This window comes from Vanessa cardui, chromosome 5, assembly GCF_905220365.1.
Source record: "Vanessa cardui chromosome 5, ilVanCard2.1, whole genome shotgun sequence".
Taxonomy (NCBI): domain Eukaryota; kingdom Metazoa; phylum Arthropoda; class Insecta; order Lepidoptera; family Nymphalidae; genus Vanessa; species Vanessa cardui.
In genome coordinates this window covers 15483852-15509871 of record NC_061127.1, presented here as the reverse complement: position 1 = coordinate 15509871, position 26020 = coordinate 15483852, and the positions used below count along the sequence as shown (strand labels likewise).

The window sequence follows — 26020 nt, the reverse complement described above, 5'->3', positions numbered from 1 at the left end:
CGCGCGACTAACAGTGATTTATAATTAATAATTAAAAGAGAAAGATCTAGAAATATGTGATTTGTCACGAAGTCGGAATCTAATAAAAAGCAATATTGTAAAGGAGCAAGACATTAAACACAACTACTTTTAAAATACACATCCTGAACTGTGTTTTATCATCGAAACGCAAGATAACGTAAATAGTACATAGTAAGAGTTGTAGTGGTGATCATAAACAGTAGAAGCAGCTAATTCCACGTGAAAGTGTCGATATAAGCTAAATAAATCAAAAGCGATTAAAGACTCATTTCCATATGCAAATAGCGAAAATCGTTCCGATCGAACAAAAACGAACGCAACTGAAAACGAGCTGATTGCGACGGGCTCCCACCCCGCACTAATTGACGCGAGCCGCCCCCGTCGGGTATTGCGGAATTATTTGATTCGACGCGTTTTCGATAGCTATTCATGTTGTTTAGATTTCACTCGTTTGATTTTAAATCAGCTCTAATTATCATTTTATGTTTTTTTTTTTAAATACATTTAATGCACACCTAGACAAAACATTCTTGCGATGTTACGATACTTTCCAGGAAACCAGAGTAAAGGTGTTCTTACGGCAGTTAGGTGTAAGCTATTCATTTTATGAGATACGAATTTTAATTATTACCAAATGAATGAATACCTACACTAATAGTACAGCTCAACTAAATGAACTTGATCAAAATGAGCGTAAGCGATAGTATAGAAAGTGAAATTTATGTCATAGAAAATATTTTCTGAGGTTTCAAAACATTCTAATTTAGATTTTAATTAAAAACATGTTTTCCAAACGTTCGTATTCGTTAATCATTCCACTGGCGAGCTCTTTGAAGTCAGCGTATATGTTGAGTTAAAATATTTTCAATTCGCCCACACATGTAAATCCACCCCGGGCCAATAATTGAGCCGAGGGTCGCACCCCATTGCCAAGGTCTCCCAGCTGTTCCCCTCATCCCGAATCAATACTTCTGGTACCGCCCACCGCATCACCGCCAATACTAAGCCCATTGTAAATTGAGATATGTTTTAAACACGTCGAATTATGAATGGTATCCCTGATTTTATTTTACGATCAATTATGATATAAACATAGAGTCAGAATAGTTTACAATTTAATGTTACTGCCTTTCGGTTTCTTTCCAGTAGTGTTATTTCATGTACATAGCTACAATCTTTTAAAGTCTCGAGTATGTATTTCTACTTCTCGGAGAAAAATATTCCACCATAACAAAACGTTCTAAAGAGAGAAGTAGGCCTTTGTCCAGGTGAGACGAGAGCATTCTGATTCTTGCTTTTTTTTACAAATAAAGGTGACTGCTAAGGTGCAAGATTTCGAGTCGATGTATAAACAAGTTCCGATGTCAGATGACGCTCGAAGTCTCATTTAGTCTCTACCGTGTACGTCGCGCTGAGATGTTTACATATCAAATTATATACAATTACTAGCGACCCGCCCCGGCGTCGCACGGCTGCAATACTCATACTAAATATACTACAGAATTTATTTATTTACGACATGACATTAGAAACTTCTAAAATTATCAGTGTTTCGTAACGATATTGTCTACGTATTATATACAAAAATCTTTCTATCGAATCACTATTAAAATCTATTAAAATAAAATGCATCAAAATCCGAAGCGTAAATTCAAAGACTTCGTTTTATACTACGTAAAGAAAGATAAACATATTATAATTTTGAACACAGCTTTGACCAGGAAACGATAATATAATCAAGATAATATAATAAGATAATATATCAATAAGAGGGTATAGCCTTCGATCTTGTAATCGTTTTGAATTATTTTCAAAATGTTAATGTAATGTCGTATATCAACAATAGTGGCGAAGTGTCAACAAGTTCATTTAGCTGACACACTGTAACACTTTGATTTCCTCCACATGACAGCTGCTAAGTGGCACACTCGGCGCAAGAACTTAACGTCGGCATTGTTTATGAGAAGCAGATTCCCACGTAAAACAAACTACTTTTGTGGGATCGTGAACGCTCGGCGAACTGTTTACATTCTTCGTGACATTTTATGAGACTGTCGATTGCGGTGAATGGGAAACTAATTCGACGATCAGTGTTAGGCTACTGCTGTAAACAGCTATTTATATTGCTTTGTTCTAATTTGTTGTAATTAAGTAACGTCAACGTACGTCAAGTACCGATTATACAATTTACAGAATTTATATTCAAACACAAACTTAAATTTCTTTATTTAATATAGAATCATTAACTTACTTATTATTATTCAAATTAAATGCTACGACGTATAAGATATCTCACAAAAATATTTAATCAATAAAGAGTAACGATATTTAATTACAAAGTGTACTAACTTATCCATAAATCTCGTTTCTTAAAACATAGGATTTCAGCGCATTAGCCTTTCTTCTTTTCTATTGACGATATGTAATGCGAGCTTCATGCCGAGTGTTCTCTGTAGAGTCTGCATACCGTAGCGTCATTGATTGAGAAATAAATATTGTCTTGAGAAATTACGATTCCAAAGAGCCAAACTGATTATTTGAACCGATAAAATGTATTATAAGACTATAATAAAAGCACAATTATGGTTAAAACATCGAAGAAGCATTTAAAGAAACCTTACAAGTCTCAAGTGAAATATCATATTTTAACATACTTTGCAGACTGAATCTGCGTTCAATCCATCGTCTGTGCGTTCATTTAAAAACTTTAAAATATTTCGCAGTGTTTAATGGGTTATGGTATTTTTTTCAATTTGTCAATTTAGTCTACAACATTGGTTGAATGTGTTTCGAAATTTTATTTAGAATAATTACTTAGAAATAAGTTTTCACATTCCATCAAGACTTGATATAATTTCAGATAATCATTCTTTTTCATAAGAAATCTATAGCTTTTTGAAGAATCTTTCTGAATGCATGTGCATGATAATATACTTGGTAATATAGAAGCGATCGGCGCTAGTAACATATTCGCCGCGTCACGATTACAAATGAAACGGTAATCGAATTTGAATTTGCAAATTATTCCGTAGAAATTCTCATTTCTCTGGAGATATTTCATCTTTATTAACATATTTTTACATTAAGTTTCTTTTATGGATGAAAGTGGGAAATGAATCAGACCATGTGATGATGTGAATCACTTCGTCGATAAACGGTGATATATTGATGGGCGTAAATCAGAAGTCCAAATTTTTGGCTATAGACTAAAACGTAAACAATTTTTTCAATTTCAAAATGTATTAAGACCAAAAAAACCGATGAAGTCTATCCCTTATTTCACTTGATGGTAGGGCTTTTTACTAACCTGCTATCTGATAGGTACCGGCAACTCATCAGCTATTCTACTGTTATATGACAATACTCAGTACTATTTTGTTCAGATTTTAACGAATGTTTAAGTACAGGCAACAACTTAGGGCCAAAGGTTGTTGGTGCAGTGATGATATAAAATATGAGCAAAATTTCACTCGGCGTCAATGTTTCAATGAACACTGGTGACCAATTAAAATTATTGAATTGCATGAACATGCCCATATCAACAAAAAATCGCAAAACCAAACATTTCGGCTATCGTTGATGTAAACAATAAGAATATCTCACTCAAACCTTTATACCAGTTTCTGACATTTCTAAGACGAGTTTCTGGTTTGCTGTTACAGAATAGCTCCACATGAAGTCAGGACTTCTCTGTTTGTAAAACAACTGTAATTAGTAAAAACAATTGCTATGACCAAATGTATATTGCACCTGTAATTACAAGTTCCAACCCTTTATACTGGACCGTGGCAATACAAAGCATTGTTATTCAGAGGTAGATTATTCGCTGGCTGTAGTATATTCGTTCCAATATTAGTAGCTCTAGACATACACAGAAATAACATTATTAAGCGAAGAAATACATATTTTTTCGTTATTGTAAGAATAAATACAACAATGAGCAGATTTAAATATGATTATGTAAATTATATGATTTAAATAAATTACAGTATCCCTCAGGAGTTATTAATTTAATAATTGTATTAACTTAAAAATTAACTAACATGACTGTATTTTTTTAAATGTTGAAAAAGAGTAACTACTGAGTTTTTTGCCGGTTCTTCTCGGTAGAATCTACTTTCCGAACCGGTGGTAGCTTCACTTAATTGTTAAATGACGATTCAAAAGTGCTTGTAAAAGCCCACTTGAATAAAGTATACTTTGATTTTGATTTTGATTTTTGGTTACATAACTCTGGATAATGTATGCTTTCTACTAGTGAACACAAATTTAGAATTGGATCAATAGTAGATTAGAATAACTTATTTATATAAAGTACATATTATTCCATATATATGTTATAGGTACATTAGTTAGTTACTAATCTATTTCTGTTCAAATATAAAAATATTTATTTTAAAATCTTCCAATCTTCACAACTTTTTATTTCTAAAACATTTAGAAGTAATTTTATCATCAACTCGATTGGAAAAAAAGTTAATTAATGAATGTTAAGCATTCATCTCAATTAACCGATTCAAGAAAACATTTTTCGTTATCTGTTAACATTTAGAAATTAATATTTTTATTATCTATATTAATATAAAAACTTTGCGTGTAATTAAAATAAGCATGTTATTAATTTCAATGAAAATCTATGAGGTATGAAATATCGGCAATCTTCCCAGGATCAAAACAATATGCCAAAGGGAAATAAGATAGTGTTTGCTACGACCGGGAATCGATATCTTGATCCAGCAGACAGGTTCACTGACCAGAGCTCCAGACGGGCGTCATACCCTAGTGCGTTCAGAGGACACTGGAAAGCACACGTTATTTTGAAAACATTTGGTATTAATGTTTCGTTTTAAATGGTCATTAATGTGTTCTTGAGGAAGTTTTTGTTGTAATAAACGCATTATTCATAAATGATAAATGAAGGAAAATATAACGATTGGAAACTGTTTACGTTAGCGTATACAGAACTATAGGTTGCATATGTACAAGTATATATAATTAATATTTGACATAGTCAGCTGTTGAATATTCTACTTAAATAAATAGTCTGAACTACTCATTATCAATAATTTGGTATAAATTTTGGTGTCCAATTAGTGTAAAGCGATTAGCTCATGCTTATGTCACGTGGTTAGCATTAACTTAGAAATATTGAAGCAGGCTCATAAGAATAATTTTATGTAAACGATTAAAAATACCGTCATGGTAATAGGTACTCGTTTACTGTTTTTATGTGTTAACTTAAAAATCTAATTACCTTATAGACTAAATAAATGGCAAGTTTAATGAGTATGTTTTTAAACGTACATACATTTGAATACTTAATCTAAAAGTTTATTTTTGTTCCTAGGTATGATCTTCCTCCGGTCGCATTTAGGCAAGTACCTCGCCGTGGACTCGTTCGGCAACGTCACTTGCGAGTCTGAAGAGAAGGAGGCTGGAAGCAAATTTCAGATCAGGTAATGATTAGATACTTGGTTGTGTTTATTTAAACTGCCGAAGTCACCAGCTAGTAGTATACTACTAGCTGGTGACTTCATTCGAGTAAAATAAGAATTGTATTAATTTCAAGATCGCAACGCAACCTGCCGGGTCCATCTAGAATAACGAGATCCACTCAACAAATACACACAAAAGAAAACATTTAAATCGGTTCAACTTTTTAAAAGTACAGTTACACACATACATATACAGAAGATACAATAAAGATGCTCGGCTTTGAACACGATATTGTGTATACTTTTTATGATGTTACATAGTGCCTGCTTCATTTCAAATAACATTTGACGACAAAAAAACACAATAACAACACATATAGTGGTTATTGTTTAACGCTTACAACAAATCGGATTTGTCAGTCTTAGTTAGCCAACAGAGCGTTAGCCAATACCAGCGCGGTAAGAAAAGAGACTTAACATAATCTATGTAACACATTACTTTTGTAAACTACAGTAAAATAATATTTAAAATGTTTTTTTTAATGGTATAGGTTGGCGGACGAGCATATGGGCCACCTGATGGTAAATAGTCACCATCACCCATAGACAATGACGCTGTAAGAAATATTAACTATTCCTTACATCTTCAATGTGCCCCCAACCTTGGGAACTAAGATGTTATGTTCCTAGTGCCTGTAGTTACACTGGCTCACTCACCCTTCAAACTGGAACACAACAATACTGAGTACTGTTATTTGACGGTATAATAACTGATGAGTGGCTGCTACCTACCCAGACAGGCTTGCACAAAGCCCTACCACCGAGTGATTTTTTTTAACATGGCGTTAATCAAAAAAATATTCACATCAACAATACTCCTTATATTTGCAATTCGCTTCAGCGCTCACTAAACGATAGATACTTCGATGAATATAACATTACTAAACGGATACTCTAGATTATCCATTGTATGCCGATCCCTAAAATCATTCCGAAGTCTATAAAAGCCTTGCAAGTAGTCACAAATGGGGCATAGATTAAGGCTGAACAGGGCTGTCGACGGTAATCACATTAGCATACAGAAAAGCGGTATTCATAGTATTTCCATTTGATTTTTGATCACATACAATTTAACTATTGATACAAGCAGATAAGTATCGAAAGTAATAGATATGTTTTTTGATTAATGATTAATTTAATGAATGGTCGAAAATAGGCCCATCATAGTAAAGGATTTTAACATTTTTTTACAACAAACCATTCAAATATTGATCTAACGATGAACGATGTATGATGTATATCTTTAAAAAATAAATTCAGTGTTGTGTGATCGTGATCGTGATAGCTTGAGATGGATCACTATGGTTTTTACGTTTATTTTCCATTCCATTCCATTGGTTTATACACAAGCCAGTGTGGAGGGTGTATCTTTAACCATTACATATACTTATATGTTTACCAATAAAAAATATTATGTAATTATACGTATCTAGCCCAGCCCTCGGCAATCTTGTTAATAATGCTTGTTAGGTTGCTACGACCGGACAGTTGGATTCATTATAGAGATTATAGTGCTTTGGAATTTAAATCAATCGATGTAGAATTTGTTTTGCTTTTTATCTGTATCTCGTATTTGATGTTGAGCGGAATTGGCTCGTTGACTGGAATACGTAGACCTTAACTGAGATTCAGAGTCAGAACTGCTCCCCAGAGCACGGATGTAAGCTTAGTTTATGTTTCTAATTTATCTGGTGAACGAAAAAATCGTATAAAGACCTCCATGGATGGGATATAAATTTGGCATAACTATACAAGCTCACAAGCTCCAAACATTTTTCTTAAGAGACAAAATACAACAGCGTCTTTTTGTAATTATTTACTAAACTAATTATATATTATGTTGAACATGTGATTCCTCTTCTCTTCCTTGTGATGTGGGCCTTGCGACTCTAAGCTACCTTCCGTCCTTTAATTTTTTTTCTGCGATCAAAATTACATTTTCAAAGAGCTTAATAAAACTCGCAGTAACAAATAACTCAACGTTAAACCTCGCGTGACAATCCACGCCAAAAATGGCAAACTAAAGCGCGCCCAAAAAAAGTAATACTCGATTTATTGTCATTACGTTTCCCGTTTCCATCGTGTGAAGTCGCGGCCGCACGTTCGTCTCAGGATAACAATAAATTTTACGCGACCCTCGAATACTAATCCCAGTGACTCACCGGAAGCACCGTAGTGCTTCTCATTTTGAAGGCGACTGATATTCGCAATAGCATTCATAATGCAAGTTTTTTCTTCGCAATAGTCATCAATACATCGTATAAAACAAAGTCGCTTACCACTATCCTATGTATGCTTAGATCTTTTAAATTGAACAACAAATTTTGTTGCGGATTTTTTAATAGATAGATTGATTCAAGAGGAAGGTTTATATGTATAAGAAATGCACAATATAGTAGATAAATAAAATTTTAACAAAAAGAAAAACCGACTTCAAACAAAACACTATTTTAAAACAAATGAATATGCACGAAAAAGTAATAAAAATAATTGCGTATTCAACATATTTTTAGAGTCTTCCTAAGTTAAATGAAATGAAAAATATTAGACTACTTAAAAGTCGATTAACGATTATATCATGTAGTTATAGTTATTGGTATATTTGGAGCCGGTGTCAGCCACGGTGCCCTTGCCCCAACAATCAAAAGAAAGAAGCGATACGAGCCCCTTGATTGATCCAGTATATTATTGTGTAAAAGGTAATTTTTAAAAAACATATTTGTTAAAGTATTCTCGTATTGTTTTTTGATAGATATACTGTAGGGTTTTATTGGCTGACACCGACTCCAAATATAACAATAATTATAACTACATGATATAATCGTTAATCGACTTTTAAGTAGTCTAATATTTTTCATTTCATTTAACTTAGGAAGACTCTAAAAATATGTTGAATACGCAATTATTTTTATTACTTTTTCGTGCATATTCATTTGTTTTAAAATAGTGTTTTGTTTGAAGTCGGTTTTTCTTTTTGTTAAAATTTTATTTATTTTTTGATTTTAAGTGAAGCTGATGTTGACTAACTAATTTTTTTTAACATGGATAGATTAAACGTTACGTTTATATGAGTCAGAAACTACTTCGAGGACAATTTCAAAGGAAATTTGCGAATAAAGCAAAAATAGACTTTCGAAAATGCGGATTTAATACGTCACGCGGCGTAAACTACAAGGATCCCTCGAAAGAGCTGTAATCGAACTCAGCAAAAAAACTTTGAAAAAGACCAACTATATTTCGTACATCATATGACATCACATCACATACACAAAATTTGATTAAAGATAGTAAGAAATTCTGCCCCATATCGCACCCTAACTGCCAGCCGTATAGGAGTTCCATCAATACATAATATAAAACAAAGTCGCTTTCTCTGTCCCTATATCTTTAAATCTACGCAACGGATTTTGATGCGGTTTTTTTTAAAAGATAGTGTGATTCAAGGGGAAGGTTTGTGTATATAATACATGAACAATATAGTAAAGAAACACTGATAATTTTAGAAGTTTGCGATGTGATGTCGTATATAAACAAATTCTGTAGTATATTTAGTATCACTGTTGCACCCGTGCGAAGCCGGGGTGGGTAGCTAGTTGATTATAATATTCGACTATGATAATTACATAAACATAACCACATTACGGAAGGTGACTCAAATATCCAAATAACCTATAAATAAAAGATTCGACCGAGTATCGCTAACGTGCTCCTCAGAATTGATCCGTTTCCTTCCGTTCCGTTACTTTGTCATGGATCCTGTGCTCAGAACCTTACCAAACTTTCACCAAATTACCCTTGAAGTATATATTTTATAATAAAAAAAGAATTATCAAAATTGGTTAACGTGATTTTCAGTTATTCACCTATTTGTCGCGCATATACATAATGCAAATTTAAGACTTATGTCGTTTTCACATGGATACCATCATCGGAAAAAAAAATAAAAAAAATGGGACCCCACGGGAAGCACTACCTTTCAAACAAAAAAAAAATTATCAAAATCGGTCCACCCAGTGAAAAGTTATGAGGTAACAAACATAAAAAAAAAAAAAAAAAAAAAAAAAAAAAAAAAAAAAAAAAAAAAAAATACAGACGAATTGATAACCTCCTCCTTTTGAAAGTCGGTTGAAAAACACAAATAATTTTGGTTTGAAAGTAATATCATAAGACGCAACGGTTTGTATTGTTTATTGACAGAAAAACGGTGAATGTTGTTAGACATTTTGTAGTATATTAAGTATCAGTATTGCTCCCATGCGAAGCAGGGCCGCTAATATTGTAAATATTTTAATACAGATTTGTGTGCCCAAGAGATGTTACTCATAAAGAATATCTGTATACACCTTGCCACTTTAAAACTACTTAGCTGTTCAATTTTAAAATTCAATTGCAAGATTCTAGTCTAACTCTCTTTCAAATAACCTTAACTTGCAACTGTTTGGATTTCCGTTCGTTTAACAAAAATAGTAACCGCAGATTTTCATGCCAATCACGAACCTTTTGTGTATTTACATTTACTTTACATTCCATTCAATTCTGTAAAATAAATTATGTTGATGATTCAAAGTGCTTTTAAACGCCCCTCACATTACGTGAAGAAGTCTCTTAGGCGCCTGAATTAATATACAATGTTTTGACTTTTGACTGATTTGTATCACAATGGCAAAACAAAAAAGTATACCTACATCATTTAAACTTACATACATAGTTATAGAGATCTCAGATACAAAAATCACATTCACAAATTTAAAAATTGGCAAAAGAATAAGTCTGCTCGTCTCAGTATTCTCATTACAAATTCTAATCAGCCGTTGGCAACAAACCCAGACAGCTCTACATCTCGTATCAATACGTACCCATTGTTGAACCGTCACAACAATAACAAGGCGCCATGTGTGACTGCGACTGACTCACCAATCACGACATTTCTCCGCGAACAAACACGCTGACTCATATGAATCAGCCCTTAAGTTAAATATAAACTCGATAAAGTATATATCACAACGGCTTCATTAAATATATGTATGTTGTATTCAGTACATAGAAAGCTAATAATGTGATAGAAAAATATCTATAACTTTGAAAGGTGGTATCACTTGGTGGTAGAGCTTTGTGCAAGCCCGACTGGGTAGGTACTCATTTATCAAACATTCTACCGCCAAACAACAGTATTTAGTATTATTCTTTGAAAGTTGAGTGAGCCAGAGTAACTACATGCACAAGGAACATAACATCTTAGTTCCCAAAGTTGGTGGCGCATTGGCGATTTAAGGAATGGATAATTTTTCTTACAGGTCAAATATCTATGAGCGATGGTGACCACTTACCATCAGGTGGTCCATACGCTCATCCGCCAATCTAAAGCATAATAAAACCGGTCCGTGCGGAGTGCTGCACTTAATTACTTTAATATGAGAAATGTCTGCCTTGGGAGCTGTGAATTTCATGCTATTAAAGATGCATCTTGTTGGTAATTGGTAACCGCGCCAAAGACTTTAGAATACGTTAGAGCTGAAAAGCATTGTGGTTCTATATCGATCGCACACATCCCGCTCAATAACCACATTTTAAAGTAAATTAAGGTACTGTTAATGTGCTAGGCTACGTAGTGCTTTCAGAGGAGGCCGCATAAAAATATATTTTACGAAACGTTAAGTATTTTAAATTAAATTTAGACAAACTTCATAATACATCAAAGAAAAACAACGAATCGTTTGACAAAACCTAAAATGACGCGTTAACCTTTTGAGAACAAAAGCATCCTTGTTTAGAGAGGGCTCTCTTTGTTATCAAAAAAGTACTTTACGACACGAAAATAAAGTTTACATTGCCTCACAACGAATAAGTATTTAAAAAACTGATTCTGCAACAACAGCTTTAGGTCGAATTTCCCATAACATTGTCCTTTGAAGGGGAGACAGGGGTTTGAATTGTGAATTTTAATGAGCACGTGCCGAATAAGTCATTCGATTATGAAGGAAACCCTCGCAGAGAAGTGTTTAGAAAAATAATTGCGCCCTCGGGGTGAGGAAATGAACGAAGAAAGCTAATTCGACCCTTGATTGAAGGAGAATTAGAGGCGAAGACTTAAAATTGCATACGAAATTAAATTTCCTCGGTAGGCGCTGAGTTGTGATAAAATATGCATTCACAGTTATTTGAAAGTTTCGTACGATTCTGTTAAATCACGCTGCCGCCGGGAAATTAGGTCTAATGACGAGCTGAATATTATAATAACATTAATAGCATTTAATACCGACAATCATTCATAGCGCCGTTTATATCTGACATTCTAACAATTTATCATTGAAGCTTATAAAATCCTCTAAAATAATGTTTGAACATGTTTATAACACTGATTTAAGTTTTTATAATATTATAAATATTGTGTATTTGTGTGGGCCCTAGATGGTTTAGATCAGACCGCGAAGTCATCGGGACTACAGCTGGTAAATTCAATGTTTTTAATATATTTTTAATGTATGTTTTGTTTTATTGTAGGAGTAGCATAATCATTCAATTAAATAGTTTAAAAATCTGATTCAAAATACTGAGTTGTTGATAAGCGTCAAACCTGCAGCTTAATTTAAAACCGTCTGAGCCGCCTCGTATTGTTATAAGTATGAATTTCTCCCAAAAAAAATGAATATCATCCCATAGACGCTCGCAAACACACCCGGAGCTGCAAATACGTTGACCCCTTTCATCTCCAACTCGCATCGAGGAGCACTTTCGCGACGCCCCGCATTTTAATTAGCCGAGCGTGTTGCATTTTCCATTGTGATGAGTGTTTGTCTTCTCATTTTTCACTTCACGTTTCGATCCTTTCAAGTTAAACATGCGGTGCGCTCTTTGTACGGAACGTCTGAAATTAGTTAACTACGAGCTCATTCATTATGGACACAATGGCGTCTTTGGTGTCGACTCGAGGACATTCACGTTTGAAGTATTAAGCCATTCATTTTGCAATTCAGCTCCTAAGTGTTTTGCGGGAGGTTTGGCTAATTCCTCTTACAATGCCAATCGCTATGAGGGACTATCTGCTATCTGGTGACTGTTTTACTCGTCTGCCTTTTTTGAATAGAATTTTTGCTTGGTTTGATCCGATTTTAATATGTTAAATGAATGAAATAATAATGAACGTAACGAATAATAGACTAAACTTATTTTGAAAATAGAATCCTTGAAATACCTACTATGTTGTTGTTGTTTTGTTATATGCGGACAAAAATAAAAATGGTATTTGATTCGGTTTCCGAAACTTAGAAATAGTTATATTAACTTGAAGTACAATAAAAATAAACTTTGTTTTACGCAGCGTGTCCGAAGATGGCACCGGTCGGTGGGCGCTCCGCAACGTCGAACGCGGCTACTTCCTCGGCTCCAGCTCCGACAAGCTCACCTGCACCGCTAAGGTCCCCGGCGACGCCGAGCTTTGGCACGTGCACCTGGCTGCAAGGCCACAGGTAAGAACATGTTCTCTCTGCTTTGGTAAGCAGCAATTTACATAACATCATCCTCCTCCTGAGCTTTTCCTAATTTTGTTTGGGGTTGGCGCATGTCTCCTTCCATTCTTTCCTATCTGACGTCATCTCACAAGTAACACTATTTCCAACCTTATCATCTATCACACAATCCATACATTGTTTGTTTGGTCCTCTACCTCTATAACTATCCACATCCATGTTCTAGGCCTTCCCCACAGTGTGTTCCTCATTCCTCCGTATAACATACCCATACCACGACAGCCGTCTTCCAATTTACATAACAATATTATTTAAATGCTTTATTTCACCATTAAATACAGTTGTTCCATACATGTGTTGATATTTAAATCAAACAACTCTCTATTTAAACTTTCACAGAAATCAATTGCTCATCAATAAATAATAATCACTCCGTGTTGCTTAAATACGAACTATTTGTATAAATATAATACTGAACAAATGCGAAGATCACGGCGATCGTGTCGGATCTCATTTGCGTGATCATCTCGGCATTAGCACGACACGCCATTACTGGCTATCGGTGTTCGTTTCCGAGAGGAAATTGATTCTATCGTAAAACGAGATATTACTGACCAATACTTGTACATATAATAACACATGACTGGCGCTTTTTGATATATCTCGAAGTGATTGGCAAATTTTGAATGGACAAATATTTTCTTCGTTTAAACTTTGTAATTACAAATCTTTATTAAACTCCATGGGTGCAAGTGAAATCGTACATAGAGCTGAATCATATTCTTGGTCATTTTCAAACGGAACATTTTAACCGTTGGAGTAATTATTCTGTGTCTCATTTATCCTGCGACTCAATGACCGAATGATTAAATGGTTACAAAACTTAATTTAATTTCATACAGTTTAAAGGCAGGCTGTTTGAATAATTTATAATACTGACTCTCGAAACCAATTGTAACCAGGATATATATAACGTCTAGAAGATAGCTAAAATATTTTATATTACACATGTAACACAGTATAAATGATACTGATGATATGTTATACAACACACGCACACACACATACACAACAAATAGTTCAGTCACGTTATATTTGTTCGGGTCAGTTTCTAGTTACATTCGTAATTGGTTTGCATTTTCCCTCAGGTGAACCTCCGCTCGATCGGGCGCAAGCGCTTCGCCCACCTGTCCGAGTCCCTGGACGAGATCCACGTGGACGCCAACGTGCCCTGGGGCGAGGACACGCTCTTCACCCTCGAGTTCAGGGCGGACGAGGGCGGCAAGTACGCGCTGCACACTTGCAACAACAAGTACCTCAGCGCCGCTGGAAAGGTGACACACATTCAATATTTATTACAGCCTTCAATGTCCAGTGTCGGCTAGGACTAAAGCACTTGAATCTTAACTGATGGCACTACATAGTATGAAACAAAATATCTTTCTCCATCCCTATGTCCCTTTGTATGCTTAAATCTTTAAAACTACGCAGCGGATTTCGATGCGGTTTCTTTTTTAAACATAGAGTGATTCGAGCGGAAGGCTTTTGTGTATAATAAATGGACAATATCGTAAAGAAACGCTGACAATTTTAGAAGTGTCTGATGTGATGTCGTAAATAAACAAATTATGTAGTATATAAAGTATGTGTAATGGCACCCGAAACCGGGCCGGGTCGCTAGTATTTCATATTTCTTTATAATATACCTCGTGCTCGCTGAAATCTTATGTATCTATCGTTTAATTTTATTTTATAGGTTCAGTAAAGTAAATCAATATATTTATAGGTCTATTTAATGCTAAGTTTCCTTTTAGATTGTGGTTAATGTTCTCGTTAAATTAAAGTTAAACTAACGCTACGCAAATTAACACGAGTTGTAATTAACACTTTCGCAGAATCATAATTTGTTTATTTTCTTCATTAGGAAAGGTTTATCGAAATACATTTAACGCTTTTTGTTATATACGAGTAAAGAAATAAAGCGTTATATTATCTCGCATTGCCGGCTAACTATTGAAGAGTTTAAAATCTCATAGAGAACCCTTTTCTATTCTATATATCGTGTCACTTCTATCGACAATACAATGCCTAACATGTGACAGGCATCGGCATTACAGCGGCGTGCGGTGCGTGAATGCGTTTTGCACACAATACACTAGCGCTCCCAGAGTTAGCGATACATCGGCAGAGCCCTGCGCGATAGTCTCGACGAATTTAAATTCAAATTGGAGTTTTTTATTTAGAAATCTTGAATAATTGTAAACATATACACGTACAAATAAAGATTTTTATCTGAAGTTTACTTAGGGTAGGGTTTCCGGAAGGTTGTACTGGGTGGTTATCGCCGCGAATGTTTGTGGGAGATGTTGACTTACCGTTAGGTCTTTTTCGTCTTCCCATCTTATACATTTAGATTAATATTGTAAGTGTGAAAGTGAAACTGCCTTTTAAATAAAACTAGTTATAACGGATTTGAATCGCGTATATTAATTATTTTTGACATCCCGACGTTTCGAGCACTTTACAGCGTTCGTGGTCACGGGTAGACTAAGGTGGCATTTGTCTATTTGAAGAACAAAGAAAATATTATTTGCAACTACCGAGAAAACGTTGGCGGTAGTTGCAAATAATATTTTTTCAAATCCGTTATAAATAGTTTTATTTAAATGTGTAATAATCGCGAAAATTTAAGACAACATTAAGTGACTCTGCCTGTCTGTCTGTCGCTCTTTCACGTTCAAACCACTGAACTGAATTCGTTAAAATTTGGTATGAAACAAACTTGAGCCAAAAAAGGACATAAGCTACTTTTTTTGCCTAACATATGACAGCCAACCACTCAAACGTGAGCGAATCCGCGGGCGACAACTAGTTGTATACAAAATAATGATGGTCTTGTTCTGCAAGGGTATTATGACTCACGGTATTTTTTTTATTAATCTGTTTCCTTACTTGTCATCCATATACGTCAAAAACTAAAGCACCAGTAAAAACAATTTGGACAGTAGCCCTTCTAAGTTGGCAAAAGCATTTTGTCCCGTTTACAAACTGCGGAGCGCATCGACTCCACATATATTAACTTAATCCCATATGTGTAGCAATATAATCACGCATTAGCTTGCCGGTAGATAGTGATTTGATTAAATTATTTCCAATAGCTAAGCTTGTTTTTAATATTATACATTTTAACAAAAAGCCGTAATGATATCCGTCAACCATCATATCGGAGTCCATCATAATACTTATTACTTTCACTGTTTCCTGCTTCATTATAATAAAGATCTTTATTTAATAATCACTTTCAATATTTAAAAATTGCGATAATCGCGTAATTTAATTAGCTCTTAGTAGTCTAAATTTTACTAACAAATTGTTTATGATCATTTATTACGATCACGAGATAAGCAAAACCGAAATATAAACTAGTATGTTAGTATAGTATTTTCTTGGTGGTAGGACTTTGTGCAAGCCCGTCTGGGTAGATACCACCCACTCATCAGTTATTCTATCACCAAATAACAGTACTCAGCATTGTTTGTTGTGGTTCGGTTTGAAGGGTGAGTAAGCCAGTGTAACTACAGGCACAAGGGACATAACAACTTAGTTCCTAAGGTTGGTGGGACATTGACGATGTAAGGAATAGTTAATATTACAGCGTCATTGTCTATGGATGATGGTGACCACTTACCATCAGGTGGCCCATATGCTCGTCCGCCAACCTATAACATAAGAAAAAATAAAGAACTTTATTTAATAATCACATTAGATATTTAAAAATTGAGATAATCGCTTAATTTAACCACTTCATAGTGTCATAGTAGAGTCTATATTTTACTAACGAATTGTTTCTAATCACTTACATTATGATCCCGAAACAATAAAATCGAAATATACACCTGTATTATAATGTCCAATTTGTGCTTGTTTCTCGTTATACCTGATGCCATTTCTATACGCTGCGTGCTCTGTGGCCGTTAGACAATACCCCTTTCATCCACTAGACATGGCAATGCGAGTCAATACAATGTCTCGTCTGAAGTCTTATTGAAGGCAATGCGTCCCATAGAGATAGCAGTTTATTTATGCACTTATGTGCCTACTTATATAATGTTAGATACGATTACTTGTGCGCTGTTTTATATACATAATTAGATTTACTTGATGTAATTACTTTCCTTTACATTAGCTTCGTAATAGACTCATTTGTTTTAAATATTGTCTGTATTTGTGGGTTTCGTTTATCATAAAAAGAAACAATTTTGTTGATTAAACAGATACTACTCTAAATTTTTAAGATTAAATAATTTAATCATATATATATGAGTATGAAAATAAACGTCGCAGTATTACGCACATAGTGTAAACACAACTCGTATTTATTTATTTAATTCTATTCTTAATATTATTACGTCAAGTTTTAAAAAACTCTTAGCAATAAATGATACTATAGGTGTAAAACAAATTCAAAATTGTTATTCCATTTGTTGTATCTAGCAGATACTACGATAGTTTCGCATCTTCTTTACAATCTTACAATCAATCGAAACCAGATAAGGCCTTAATAACGATCGGTTGTAGTTTAGATCCTCCGGGATAGGATAGAATTATAAATGGTCCCTAGAATATAAATAGTTTTAAAAAAGTAAGAAGCCGAGATTGCGGGTTCAAACCCAGCCAAGCACAAATGAATATTCATGTGCTTAAGTTGTGTTCATAATTCGTCTCGTGCTCGTCGGTGAAGAAAAGCGTAAGGAAACCTGCATATGTCTAATTTCATAGAAATTCTGCCACATGTTTATTCCACCAATCCGCGTTGGGACAGCGTGGTGGAATGCGTTCCAAACCTTCTCCTCAAAGGGAAAGGTGGCCTAGCAGTGGGAAATATACAGGCTGTTGTTTTATAAATAGTAAAGATTCTCAGTCCTACGTGTACGGCGACGTCACATTGTTAAGCTCACTAACGCGGCGGCCCTCAGCTGCTGGACACGTGCACGGCGGAGTGCCTGTTCAGCGCGGAGTACCACACGGGCGCGCTGGCGCTGCGCGACGCGGCGGGCGCGTACCTGGCGCCCATCGGCTCCAAGGCCGTGCTCAAGACGCGCTCCACCGCCGTCACGCGCGACGAGCTCTTCTCGCTCGAGGACAGCCTGCCGCAGGCCGCCTTCATCGCCGCGCTCAACGAGAAGTACGTCTCCGTTAAACAGGGTAAGTTCCGAAAACGTAATTACAATGACTAATCATCACAATACCCCTTGAAGCTGCAACAAAATAGATGCAATTTTCATCAGTTCATCAATTGAACTGCATAATAATAACAAAAAATAAGTTTAATCCAAACATTAAATATTATTGACAATTTGTGTCCTCATCCCTTTAGGCAGTCCGTAACATTCCGGCGACGACTGACTGAAATCATAGAAGATAATTATTAGAAAATTTTGCAAAACAATTCAAACAGCCCGCGTCCGTAACAGTAACATCATTGTGCACTATCATAGCGAACATAATAACTAAATTACTATAGAAACATAATAAAATGTTTTAAACTCAATTATACGCCGGGAATGTTTTACTCGTGGATTTAATTCTCACCCACGATTCCCGGTAATAGCGTGCGTCGGGCCGTAATTACGGCTCAATAAGCTGAAACAATTGAGACGCGCAGCATCCGACGCGAGCGAGAGCTAATTACGAGTCGATCACGGCAGCCGGCCGCCGGACGGCGGTACGCTCGCCTCCAGTGCAGACTTGCTATAAGTAATCTGATTACTGAAAGCTCATTGGTCGTTTATCACGTCAGACTCCACGTCAAATAACTAACTCCCTTTGACTTTGATAAGTGGTTCATAAATAAGGAATCAATAGGTATATGTACCCGTATGTTTAATAGACAGGGCTGAAACTGTCGGGTAAATTTTTTTCACATGACTTTTCACCAACAAGTTGGTATAATTTCCAAGTTATCTCAAGATTATAAGCGTTCCCATTTGTGGGACATTTGCAGGCCGTTGTGTGTCTGTAGTTTTCTAGGCTTATAAGAAAATGGCATTCTATTTTTTTTTTTAAGTTAACTGTGATCGACTCATCCTATTCTACTGACAAGCAGCAATACATAGTAATGTTGTGTTTCGGTTCGAAGGATGAATGAGCTGATATAATTAAAGCCTCCAAGATACATAACATCTTAGTTCCCAAAAATGGTACCGCATCGGTTTGAAGATTCATATTGATGAAAATAATGGATTCAGTATTTATAGTATAACTATGACTACAGATACAGCTTACTAGATTTATAAATACCATTATGTTTATAAGAATAGAGCACACTCATTAACAACAATAAAAGCTAATGTAAGCAACTCTGTCTGCAGTCCGCACAGACGACGGTCCTATCTTTGTTTTCGAAGCGAAGACAGCGAAGGCATTGTTCTAAATGAATATTATTTGTAAACAATAGTTAAACGATATATTTATTTAATAAATAATTATTCAATTAATATAATTATATTGTATTCAAATAAAGTCTTCGTTTACTTTAATCTTTGCATTGAAACATCATGGTGGAATAAACTCTAAAGCTCATTGACTGGAGTGTTCTGCCCAATCGTGAGACATTTATATATGTACACCAAAAATGTATTTAACAATGCATAAAAATAGTAAATATACTTATAGTTATACATATTTACTATAGACATTATGGAATATATATATTTTTTGTCAGCATCTTCTTTTTTTATGTATACATATGTGTATTATAATTTCGTAGTAGTAATATGTAAAAACTTAAAGAACATAGTTACCTTAAAATCGAATAGTAAACTCGTCAAGTTTATTGATATCTAACAAAAACGAACAACTTTAACAACAAACCCGTCAATCACGACCGAATAGTTATTGTTGCACACCGAGCATAGAAACGTCGTGTGTGTACTCAGCAAACGACGACTCGCTAGACGAAGCACAGGAAAATAACCTCTAAACATAAAGGCATAAGGTTTGCATTAGCGACGTATCCATCCGTAGACGGAGACAATGGCTCGAGTTCTGAGAAGGCCGGAACCGCTGGAGGCGCTGATGCATATTTGATGCCAAAGATTTTATATGCAGTTTCTCGAGATCGCTTCAGCATGCGACCATTGTTGATGGAACTGACGAACAATGAACGCTATTGCGAGTTTTAATATTTCCACGCCTTTTATGAGCCAGCTTACATTCGGAAATAGTGATAAGAATTCAGTATCACTAGATGATATACGAATATTATGGATGTGAAAGTAGCTTTGTGTATGTCACTCTTTTACCAAACCAATGAGCCGAATTTGATGTAATTTGGTATGGAACAGATTTGAATTTCAAAGAAGGGCATAGGCTACGTTTTTTGCCTAACACTTGACAACCAACCCTTAAAACGCGAGAGAAGCCGCGAGCAACGACTAGTATTTATATATGCCCAAAATATTATCAGCATTGCCTACTTATTGAAAGTAGATATAAGTTAAACCGTCTCTTTCTTTTCGTTTCCAAAACATATTGTAACTTCTTCAACGTTCAGGCACGTTTTGTTTGTGTAAATTACATCCAATTTTAAGCTACGGAGTCACTCCGGTGATGGGTCGTCACGTTCCTGGGAACACGCTGCGATGTTCTGTCACGCGCGTACGGAACACGTTGTCTCGTGTAACGAGTGCACCCAATAAAGACGAAAAGTCGACGCACTCGTAGCATAACAAGCGCCGCATTCAAATGCATTTAATTGTATTCGAGATTGTCAATGTCGTCGTTGCCGTCACAAGGCAACGATACATAAATTATATTGAAAAGTTATAATTGCAAGATACGTATTATCGTCCGCTCTCTTTATACAATGATCTTGCAAAAGCTAAGTTAATTGGACAGAATATTCCTCAACCTATACTTCTTACGCATTAGTGAGGACCAATTATTATTTGACAACGTAACTACCATCAGGTATTTCATTACAAAAAAATGACGTCTTCTGGACTGACATCTGATGATGGAGCAAGTATTAAAGACTATTGCAGATACACATTCAATTCACTCTCATGATCAAGGTGGCAGGCCAAAGCTACTAAGAAAGGAGAAGAAAGGATCAATGGCTTTACTTGGCGCGAAAGAGTGCCACTGCCGATTTTCAAACTCCGGCTTGCTACTGAGTATATACTGACTGCAACACCGAAAATCTGTGTGGACTGAATCTTGGATTAAAATACGCAGAAACTCATTTCCATTATATAGATCCGAATAGGATAAATGATCAAATACCAATGCATATTATATTATCAAACAAATGTGATCCGATATAGGTGATCGTACCGAGTATTTTACAAGGGTCAGGGTTTGCAGTGTCGATTTCAGCGCGCAAATGTGTGCTGGGTGCGCGGTACAGGTACTGGTATCTTGCGGTGTGCACTCGACCTCGTGGTTCGTTTTGTCCTAGGATTAGACAGTTTTAATAGAAAAGAATCAGCATCATTTTTAATAAGAAGGTTTTGTGTTGAATTGAAACTCAATCAAGTATATCAAATCAAAATATAATTTATTCAAGTAAGATTTTACAAGCACTTTTGAATTTTCATTTAATAACTATATTAAGTGAAGCTACCGCCTTCGGAAAGTAGATTCTACCGAGTAGAACTGGCAAAAAACTCAGTAGTCTCTTTTTCAATGTTTTAATCTTACCGATACATGATGAAAATTAAATTATTTTTAAGACTAAGTTATTTCAACGAGCAATGCCATTTATCACTCGCATTGTGCAAAGTAAAAAAAGTCCCACAAGAGAATAATTTATTTTGAGCAAATTCCGTTATATCAACACCGATGTAATTCTCCGACGATCTCGGCGCAGTTATTCCGCGCAAAAAACCTCCATTGTGAGACTTGCTTTCTAGTTTCACCTGCACGGATGCCTGCGCACGCGCCGCGATCACACTCGCCGCACGACATTTTGACTGCTCTAATCATATATCCTATTATTAAACTCGCTCCAATGAACATCTTCTATGGCGATGTGGGCTAGATTAATTAGCGATTACTGTTCTTCAAGACAACTTCTCGCAAGAATGCTGATAATCGTAGTAAAGCAAATATTTAAACATTAATTACTGACTTAATTAAATCAAACGGCTGTCGTTTCCCTGAATCTGGAATGTACGTTTTATCAGCGTTGGCGTTTTGAGTACAGACACATTCGTAACAATGTAATTAAGGAAAATACTTGTATTTATAATCCTGTGGTTTTATTACGGTGTTACTTTTAGCCAAATATACTTACAATTTAGAATCGTTATTTTACCACAAAAAATGTATTGCGTGACTAAATATGTTTATAATTAAATATATTATTATAAATGTTCTTATCTAGCAAATCTGTTCTTGATAAAGCTTACCTTAAATATTTGTTATAATTTAAGCTTTAATGTTTTACTTCATTCAATACTAATTGTTTTTAGTTTATATTTGCAAACTTAACAGCACTTTGAATGTTGCCTCTCTGTCTGTTGGTAGAAAACGATCACGAGCTAAACAAACCATTAATATGTATATTCTACGAATTTCAGAAAATAAAGTGTAACTATAAAGAAGGAAGGTATAGCAGCCAATCTGATGTAGGGCATTTTTAATTTTTATATATTTTTTAGTTTTAGCATTCAGGTCAACACATAAAAAAGTTGCGAAGTATCAGTTAAATTATTATAATAATAAATTAAACATAAAACTTTAGCAGGGAAACAGGTTAATGAGATTTGCTTCAGCCTATTCCATAATGGTAAAGCAGGTTTTAATAATTTTAATTTTACTTTTAATTTTACCACTTACTAAGACGATATGACCACAGAATACATAAAGTTTTACACTTAATAGCAACATAATAGTAAATTTCTCATTTCCATCAACAGGTGTAGACGTGACAGCCAACCAGGATGAGATCTCATCCCACGAGACCTTCCAGCTGGAGTTCGACTGGGCGACCAGACGCTGGTACATCCGCACCATGCAGGACCGGTACTGGACCCTCGAGACCGGCGGCGGCATTCAGGCCAGCGGGGATAACAAGTGAGTTGGCTATCAGAACTATTCCCTTTGTTCAGATTAATTCGTAATATGACTTCCAACGTGACGACGTATTACTGTAATATGAAGACTTATTATTATAGCATATCCATCAGCCCATTTCCGTCCACTGCTGGACATAGGCCTCTCCAATCGCACGCCACCGAGATCGTTATAGCATAACTCTTATCTAATTAGTAAGGTCAACAAAACAACTTTTTTATTAACATTTTTATTAATTGTTGGTTTTAGAATATATTAAATAGTTTATATATATGAATGATAGCGGTTTAAGTTACGTTTATCTGGTTTTCAGTAGTTTAATCATTTTCAACTTACGCAGATCATCAAACGCGCTGTTCGAGCTGGAGTGGCAAGGAGACGGCGCGGTCGCCTTCCGCGCCAACAATGGCAAATACCTGATGACCAAACGGTCGGGACACCTCTACGCCAACTCCGACACCATCGACGACAACTGCAAATACTACTTCTATCTCATTAACAGGTCGGTGTTGCCAATGCTATAAATATCTTCTCGAAAAACTTATTACTTACTTACTTACTACAATATTGAATTTGATAAGTAAAAATGATAATTAAACTAAAAGTCCTTTTTTGTAGATCGTAATGTTAATATTATAATTGCAGGCCAATCCTCGTGCTGAAGTGCGAGCAAGGGTTCGTCGGACCGAAGGGCGTCAAGCTCGAGTGCAACAAGGCCAACTACGAGACCATCCAGGTCATCCGCGGGCCAAAGGGAGCTGTCTACTTCAAAGGTACGCTCAATACCTTAATTATCAATCAAATCAATAAAGTTTACCTTCATTTGTACGGAGTCTATTCAAAGACTAGTCTTATATACGAGACGCCCTAGACAGTTCCACTATTCAAGGTCAAATGACATTATTCGAGCACGCACTTTCGGTGACTTGCTGTGTGGTGTGAGCTCAACTAACAGCCCCCCCCCCCCCCGCGCGCAGGTCAGAACGGCAAGTACTGGCACGCGGACAGCGAGAGCGTGTCGTGCGACAGCGACGCGCCGCAGCCCTTCCACCTCGAGCTGCGCGAGCCCACGCGCCTCGCCATCCGCGCGCAGCACAGCTACCTCGCCGCCGCCAAGAACGGCAACTTCCGCCTCGCCGGCGCCGACCTCGCGCACGCCACGCACTGGGAGTACTAGCCGCCCCGCCCCCCCCGCACGCCCCGCCGAGTGCGCGGCGCAGCTGCCGCCCCCGCATCCAATCGGCCGATTCCCGGCAGAATCCGCCGCCAGTGGTACTTAATAAAAATAAAAACGGGAATGTCTGCAATGCACCCGGCATTGTTTAATTTACATTTCATCAAAAAAAAATATATACCGCGCCAACTGGCCGCGCCACTCGCATTAGTTCGGATAAGGTGTTTATCGCACGCGTGCGAATGTGATCGTATCGAAATATCGCTTGTCTAATATCGTAATCATAGATTATTTTCTTATATTGGTAGATCTGCCGACGTAATCGCTTGATGAGAATTATTTTTGTATTTCCCGTGTCGCGGAATCGCTTGAGTATTTATTTTAAAGTATCTAAATTAAATTTAATTAAGTCGTAATGGTATCGGATGCGTGTCGGATGCGTGTCGGTCGTCGTAGCGTCTAGTCGATGAGTTGGGTCCGACCGAGGCGGGTCCGCATTGGTGACTCCGGCGACCGCTGCGGCGCGGTGTCGCCACTGGGCTATTCGCAATACCAGACGTGCTGCCGAACATTCCCTTCGCGGTCTGGCTTCATATGAGTAAGCTAGTTAAGTTACTGTAAGTAATATCGGTATAGGATTAAGCTGCATTTACACCGCTCCCAGATGTTCGTCCATTCCGGGGTTTTTTAATCTTTAGACGAGTTTTTTGAGATTTTTACGAGTTTTGAATCCGGGCGGAGCGAGCGAGAGGTCGGAGCCGCCGAGACTTCTACTTGCACTCGCGTTTGGGAAGCGACGTCTCGATAAGTTTTTTATAATGAACAAATAATGGAGAATGTATGGCATTACTGCTGATCCTAAATATTTGTACGATAACGTCTTGTAAACTATTAATAAATAAATTATAATCATATTGTATCCTGTTGTTTTATTTATTTGTGGAGGTTTTGTATTTAGGTGTGAGGAGAGGAAATAAACGAAGCTTATTGAAAAACTTATATATTTTAATTAAATAGTTACATTAAATCTTTACAGTTCTCCCTAGCTACAGTGACACGTTGGATTAGCATCGATGCATTTTATTGGTCAAAATTAATATATTAAAAATAATTTATCTACATAATTGATACAAATAATAACCATTGAATATTTGAATCGCCAGTTAAAATAATAAAGCGAAAAAAAACATTAGTCAGATGTTGCCATTGTAAAAATGACATTATTGCTTCCGTAAAGGAATCGGAGCGGCGGTATCGGCTGCGATACTCTCGGCTGCCTTCGCTATGTACAGAAACACTTGTGATCACAAAAATACAATAAGCAATACTCAGTGTTGCCATAACATAGAATTTTCTACATAAATGAGGGTTTTCCTTATTTAGATACCACATACACATATAAAATGGAATATTTTGTACGCAACATACACGTAATAAAGCGGATTTGGACAATTCTTAGTCGCGAACTCGCCCGGCCCTGTCACATTCGAATATCATAATTAATTCGCTAAACGACAAAAAATCCTAAAAAAGTCACACAACATTCCGGCGCACCGACGGCGTGATTAACTAGTCGTGCAGATATCAAAACAACAAACTAGAAAGATTCCTATACACTAATGATCTAAAGACTGAGGCACGAGTTCATACGGGGTTGACACGTATTACGAGAGCCGTAAGGTGCATGTTGCTGCGTCGGTGTGCAGGCAAGGCAAGTTCGATAAAATGGACGAGCGGTTTGAGCTGCGCGCAGACCAAACGCGCGCCACCGACGAGGCCACGAG

At 36.2% G+C, this 26020-nt stretch overlaps 1 protein-coding gene across 1 annotated transcript in view; it reads left to right on the top strand.

Moving 5' to 3' along the window:
• Nucleotides 1-25155, top strand: part of LOC124529651 (protein singed) — a 47790-nt gene extending 22635 nt beyond the window's left edge. The window contains exons 3-10 of the mRNA XM_047103480.1: nt 5369-5477; nt 12835-12982; nt 14131-14316; nt 17959-18187; nt 22906-23062; nt 23403-23564; nt 23708-23835; nt 24040-25155. Coding sequence (XP_046959436.1) covers nt 5369-5477; nt 12835-12982; nt 14131-14316; nt 17959-18187; nt 22906-23062; nt 23403-23564; nt 23708-23835; nt 24040-24239 — 1319 coding nt within the window. The 3' untranslated portion in view covers nt 24240-25155. The remainder of the gene's footprint in view (nt 1-5368; nt 5478-12834; nt 12983-14130; nt 14317-17958; nt 18188-22905; nt 23063-23402; nt 23565-23707; nt 23836-24039) is intronic.
• Nucleotides 25156-26020: the final 865 nt, after the last annotated feature.